The 7,002-nt window shown below is 41.6% G+C and overlaps 1 protein-coding gene across 1 annotated transcript; it reads right to left on the bottom strand.

Annotated features, from left to right (window-relative positions):
- Positions 1 to 208: 208 nt before the first annotated feature.
- Positions 209 to 2,992, bottom strand: ENAM (enamelin). The gene has a single exon (XM_055588735.1). It carries the CDS (start codon positions 2,975 to 2,977, stop codon positions 209 to 211), a length of 2,769 nt encoding a protein of 922 aa, XP_055444710.1. The 5' UTR covers positions 2,978 to 2,992.
- Between the last annotated feature and the right edge of the window lie 4,010 nt (positions 2,993 to 7,002).

Genomic DNA, 7,002 nt, shown 5'->3' with positions numbered 1-7,002 from the left:
TTTTTTTTTTTTAAAGTCTGTGCTAATTAGTGACAATACTGACTCTAGCAAACCTCAGAGGCCCAGCCTCCTGTGCTGGAGTGGGGAAAAACAAGGATCACCAAGAAGGTGAGATACTTAATCAAGTCTTGGGGGAGAAAATGTCTGGAAACCACTGTAGAATAGCAGGTATTTTCCTTCCCCAGAGAATACTTGCTGGAGATGATTTCTAGGCCTGAAGTAGTAAGCAGTCTTGAACCTGGTCCTGTGGATTGGTCCCTACTTGAAGAGGATCAAATGGAGTGTGATCATCTGCATTAAGTGGGTCTACATTTATATTCTGAAACTGTGCCCCAGTGGCTAACTCAGCCAATGAGTTAGGAATTTCAGTAGGCATAATTGGATCCCCATCAAATGAGCCTTGCCTTCCAAGACTAGATGGAGTCCCAGTGCTGGAGGTGTAATACTTTGTTAATTTGGAGTCAAAACATGGTAACTTTAGGATGGTAGATGGTCTTCGTTGCTGCCTTTTGCCCTCATTTCCTTGCACTTCACTTGGAATTCCTTCTGGCTTGGGACCTTTGTCAGGTGTATCCATAACAAGCTGCTCAGGAGTAAGATCAACAGGTCTTTCATTGAGCTGGTTGCCTTCTAATGTTTGTTCCAAAACATGGTTTCCATCTTCAAGATCACTTTTGAGGCAAGGTATATTCTTTGATTGAAGGGAACTGGCCTCAGGAAGGGGCCTAATTCCCCTTTGGCTCAATTGATTATTGATAGAACACGGTGTGTTCCTCCTCAGAGTGGACACGTCATCTCTGAAAGGACTTGGGTTTTGACTTTCTCCAGGAAGTCTTTTTTCTGAGCTGTTTCTTTGGCCAGGTAGGATGCTTATTGGGGAAATAGTATATCTTTCATGCTTAGTATGACTGTCTTCTGTATAGAGAGGGCTGGTGTCTTGGTTTTCCCCTGGTGCAAGACCAAAAGATAGAGTGTAGTCTTGTAGAGCAAGTGGATTGTCCTTGGGCCCTATGGAGCCACCAGCACAGCAAGGGCCTCGCTGGCTTAGGTGAAATAGACGTGTTTCTTTTTGACTTCCTGGGTAATGTGGAGGAATTAAGTCTGGAAAAGCCAAATGTCCTCCCTCTGGTGAATTTAACCTAGTGCTTTGCATGCCATAATTCAAAGTCTCACCTTCATGCCATGTTGGATTTTTCTGAAGCCCAGTTGGGGAGTTACTGAAATAAGGCTGATTCTCCTTGTGGTATGGTGGACTAGCAGGGGCTTTGGGTAGATTCGTTGGCTGACCCCAGAAAGTTCTGGTAAAATATGGCCTCCTTTCTTTCTGCCCTTGGACTTGAATCATGTGGTCCCAGGAATTCCAAGAAGGAAACATAGTGTTTTCTTCTTGTCCAACAGCATTAGTAGGATAATAGCCCCTGTTCTCCACAAGCAGTATAGTGGGAGCAGTATTATATGATGGAAAATTCTCATCTGGGCTCCAGGGGTAAAATTCACCATAAGGAAAATACTCCCTGGGTTTTGGTAGATTATCTAAGGAATAGGGAGAGTATTCCTTTGGTTGGTTTGAGGTATATTGCTTGCCTTCATACCTAGCTGTTGGGGCTGTCTTAAAGGTCGACTCCTCTACACCCCATCTCGTTTGTCCTGGGAAAGGCTCATCTCCAGTTGGATCAGTTGGGTCTTCTTCATAAGGGATTGTCTCTTTTGGATCTGGAGTATTCATGGGATAGTGTGGATTTTCAGATTGCCCCATTGTATTGGGAGGATCATTTCTTTCATCCCAGGTATTACTTCTAAAGTATGGTGGGTTTTCCCTGCGGTCATAGGGGTTGTAGTCAGTGTAGTAAATACGTCCTCTAGAGCCATGGGAAGGTTGAGGTAAGTGTTCTTCCTTCCTTCCAGGATCTTCCTTAAAAGGTGGAGAGATTTCTTGTTGGTTCCAAGTATTTCTTCCAGCAGGAAAACGTTCCCTTGCAGGGGAAGGAGATCCCTCAGGGTACACAGGCTGATGTGTACCGTGCTTTATTTCTGGCTGATTAATTTCTGATTCATATGGAATTCTTCTTGGTTCTAAAATAATCCCTTTGGGCAAATTCTGGCTTTGGGTTTGTCCATTAGAATTTGGGGTTCCTCTGGAATCTCCTCTGGGGTAATAAGAGTTTTCACGTTGATCAACAGAATTAAAATTTGGGACTAGAATGTTACCCTCAGGGTGAGGCAGTTTATAGTTTGATTTACTAACTCCATAGTCTTGAGAGTTTCTCCAGGGGCCATTTGGATCCCTTGTAGGAATGACTGTTCTTTCTTTTTGACTTACTGGCTTCTCTTTTGGATTTTGGATGTTTTCATTGTGGCCAGTAGTACCATGTTTGGGACCCAGAGGGGCAATGGTTCCTGCAGGTTGTTTACTGGGCCCCTCAGGCTTTCTTCTGAAATTTACTGGATTTCCTGCATAATTGGGATAATTGCCCCTTGCGGTGGAGGCATAAGCTCTGCGATATATTGGATATCCTAGACGAATTGCTTGTTTGCCTTCCAAAACAAAGGAGTTCCACCAAGGAGCCCTTTGAATTTGTTGATTTCGGTAAAAAGGCCCATTACGTCTGTTCCCCATAGAGGTACCAGTAGGACGCCATTGTCTTCCTGCAGGAAAATATCGGATGTTAGGATGTGGATAATTTTCATGAACATTTGTCTGACTTGGTCTCCACGGGGTTTGACTTCTTGGAACTCCTTGGCCGGAAACATTTACTACAGGGTTGTTTTGAACTGTAGGGTTGCTCACAGTGTTAGGGCCCTGACCATTGTTTCCTGCTGGGCTGGTGTCATTTCCGCCTTGACCTGCTCTGGGACTGGGTGCACCTGGCTGGGTAGAGTTAGTCTCAGGAACTGTTGAATTAACAGAAGGATCTGTGGCTGGAGTCTCTGTTTTAGGAGGATCTTCTTCTTTTGGTTTTTCAAAATCTTCAAACATCTCTTCTGAATAATAAGGAGGACGGCCCCCAAATCCATGATATCCAAAAAATCCAAAGAAAGGGTTCTGTAGGAAGAAGATGGAAATAATAATTGCTCTCTGTTTCCCACTGTGGTGCTGCTTGGAATTTTTTGAAGGAATAGAAAAATCTATTAGTGATATATTTTTAAAATCACCACTGGTTATGCTTTCTTTCTTGAAATTTGATTCTTCCTTGGTTCCCATTACCTTTCCTCCTTCTTAAGTATTCTTACTTTCTGAGCAGTACTTAGTTTTCTCTTCTTAGGCCTGGATTCTAAATCTTAAGTTTTGTTTTGTTTTGTTTTTTCTTTAAGAAATCCATCCTCTATCCACCTTATTCTGTTCTCATTTAACACACCTGCTTTGAGCAATCTATTACAGGCCAGTTTTTCAATATGGATACATGCCAGTGACTTATAAAGCCATAATTCTGGTGCATGACTCTCTCCTGAGGTTGAGACAGCAAGACTGCTACAGTAAAGATCTTATGAGTACCTCTAACTGTATGTACCCAGACTAGACTCATTTCCCCCACACCTCATTCTCCAGTGTTCTATATGTAATGAGCATTCACCACTATCTACCCAGTTTCCTAAGTTTCCACTCTGTTTCCCCCAGACAATTAATGACCAAATCTATAAAATCTGAGCTTCCCTGGTGGCTCAGCTAGTAAAGAATATGTCTGCCAAGTAGGAGATCAGGTTCAATCCCTGGATCCGGAAGATCCCCTGGAATCTGAAGGAAATAGCAACCCACTCCACTGTTGTTGCCTGGGAACTCCCATGGACAGAGGAGCCCGGAAGGCTTCAGTCCATGGGATTGCAAAAGAGTTGAACATGACTTAATGACTAAACAACAAACAACAACCCAGTTTCCCAAGTTTCCACTCTGTCTCCCCTAGACAGTTAATGACCAAATCTGTAAAATCTAAACCTTTGCCTTTGCCCCACCCCCTTTATCCCCAATAGCCCTGTGCTATTGCAACAAGTTTCTCACTGGTTACTCTGGATATAATTTTACTTTCCTCTAATCTTGCCTCTCAATTGCCATCAGAGTAGTAGAGGTTGGGGGGTGGGTGTTTGGGAAAGTTCTGTCACTTTCCTCAAATACTAACTAAAGTTGCCCTTACCTTACAGGATAAACTCTAAACTCATAGCATAACATACAAACCATGGTGCTAAAGAGTGGGGCTCTAGACAAATATAGGCTAAAATCTCTATTCCACCAGTCCTAATAGTATGACTCTGGGTTAACCTCAGTTTATTCACTTGTAAAAGGGAAATAATAAAATAATATCTACCTCATAGATTATCATGAGCATCAAGTGAGGTCAGGCACTTAAATGTTATACTATATATTATTATATTAAGCAGTATACTATATAATATAGTTTTATGTATATATATAAAAAACACTTGTCAGGCACTTATTAAGTACTAGGCACTGAGTTTTATATATGTTACCTCACTCGATGCTCATAATAAACCATGAGCTTCACAGGTTCTATGAAGACCTACATGACCTTCTAGAACTAACACCAAAAAAAGATGTCCTTTTCATCATAGGGGACTAGATTGCAAAAGGAGAAAGTCAAGAGATTCCTGGAGTAACAGGCAAGTTTGGCCTCGGAGTGCAAAATGAAGCAGGGCAAAGGCTCACAGAGTTTTGCCAAGAGAATGCACTGGTCATAGCAAACACCCTCTTCCAACAACACAAGAGACAGCTCTACAACACATGGACATCACCAGATGGTCAATGCCAAAATCAGATTGATTATATTCTTTGCACCTGAAGACGGAGAAACTCTATACAGTCAGCAAAAACAAGACCGGAGCTGACTGTGGCTCAGATCATGAACTCCTTATTGTCAAATTCAGACTTAAATTGAAGAAAGTAGAGAAAACCACTAGGCCATTCAGGTATGACCTAAATCAAATCCGGCACAATTATATAGTGGAAGTGACAAATAGATTCAAGGGTTTAGATCAGATAGACAGAGTGCCTGAAGAACTGTGGATGGAGGTTTGTAACATTATACAGGAGGCAATGATCAAAACCATCCCCAAGAAAAACATAGAAAGGCAAAATGGCTGTCTGGGGAGGCTTTACAAATAGCTGGAGAAAAGAGAGAAGTGAAAGGCAAAGGAGAAAAGGAAGGATATACCCATCTGAATGCAGAGTTCCAAAGAATAGCAAGGAGAGATAAGAAAGCCTTCATAAGTGATTAATGCAAAGAAATAGAGGAAAACAATAGAGTGGGAAAGACTAGAGATCTCTTCAAGAAAATTAGAGATACCAAGGAAACATTTCATGCAAAGATGGGCACAATAAAGGACAGAAACAGTCTGGACCTAACAGAAGCAGAAGATATTAAGGAGAGGTGGCAAGAATACACAGAACTGTACAAAAGAGAGCTTCATCGACCCAGATAACCACAATGGTGTGATCACTCATCTAGAGCCAGACATCCTGGAATGTTAAGTCCAAGTGGGCCTTAGGAAGTATCACTACGTACAAAGCTAGAGGAGGTGATGGAATTCCAGTTGAGCTATTTCAAATCCTAAAAGATGATGCTGTGAAAGTGCTGCACTCAGTATGCCAGCAAATGTGGAAAACTCAGCAGTGGCCACAGGACTGGAAAAGGTCAGTTTTCATTCCAATCCCAAAGAAAGGCAATGCCAAAGAATGCTCAAACTACCACACAATTGCACTCATCTCACACGCTGGTAAAGCTCAAAATTCTCCAAGCCTGGCTTCAACAATACATGAACCGTGAACTTCCAGATATTCAAGTTGGTTTTAGAAAAGACAGAGGAACCAGAGATCAAATTGCCAACATCCACCGAATCATCAAAAAAGCAAGAGATTCCAGAAAAGCATCTACTTCACTGACTTTACACTAAAACCTTTGTGTATATCACAACAAACTAGAAAATTACTAAAGAGATGGGAATACCAGACCACCTTACATAACTCCTGAGAAACCTGTTTACAGGTCAAGAAGCAACAGTTAGAACCAGATATGGAACAATGAACTGGTTCCAAACTAGGAAAGGAGTACATCAAGGCTGTAGATTGTCATCCTGCTTATTTAAGTTATATCCAGAGTACATCATATGAAATGCTGGGCTTAATGAAGCACAAGCCAGAATCAAGATTTCTGGGAGAAATATCAATAACCTCAGATATGCAGATAACACCACCCTTGTGGCAGAAAGAGAAGAACTAAAGAGCCTCTTGATGAAGGTTAAAGAGGACAGTGATAAAGTTGGCTTAAAACTCAACATTCAAAAAACAAAGATCATGGCATCCAGTCCCATTACTTCATGGCAAATAGATGGGGAAACAATGGAAACAGTGAGAGACTATTTTCTTGGGCTCCAAAATCACTGCAGATGGTGACTGCAGCCACAAAATTAAAAGACAGTTGCTCCTTGGAAGAAAAGCTATGACAACCCCCTAGACAGCATATTAAAAAGCAGAGACTGTAAGTTTGGAACTTTCCTGGAGAACTTTGCCTTTCAATGCAAGGGGTGCAGTTTCTAATCCCTCATCAAGGAGCTAAGATCCCACTGCCCAAGTAAACCAAAACCTAAAACAGAAGCAATACTGTAAAGAGTTCAAAAGAGACTTTTAAAATGGTCCACGGAAAAATAAATAAACTTGAAAGCTTAAAAGAAAAATAAAAGCAGAGAAATTACTTTGCCATCAGAGGTCCATCTAGTCAAGGCTATGGTTTTTTCCAGTAGTCATTTATGGATGTGAGGGCTGAACCATCAAGAAGGCTGAGTGCCAAAGAATTGATGCTTTTGAACTGTGGTGTTGGAGAAGACTCTTGAGAGTCTCTTGGACTGCAAGGAGATCCAACCAGTCAATCCTAAAGAAAATCAATCCTGAGTATTCATTGGAAGAACTGATGCTGAAGCTGAAACTCCAATACTTTGGCCACCTGATGCAAAGAGCCAACTCATTAGAAAAGACCCTGATTCTAGGAAAGACTGAAG

This window comes from Bubalus kerabau, chromosome 7 (assembly GCF_029407905.1).
Source record: "Bubalus kerabau isolate K-KA32 ecotype Philippines breed swamp buffalo chromosome 7, PCC_UOA_SB_1v2, whole genome shotgun sequence".
NCBI classification, from domain to species: domain Eukaryota; kingdom Metazoa; phylum Chordata; class Mammalia; order Artiodactyla; family Bovidae; genus Bubalus; species Bubalus kerabau.
The sequence above is the reverse complement of the archived record's forward strand: the minus strand, read 5'-3'. Positions and strand labels throughout refer to the sequence as shown.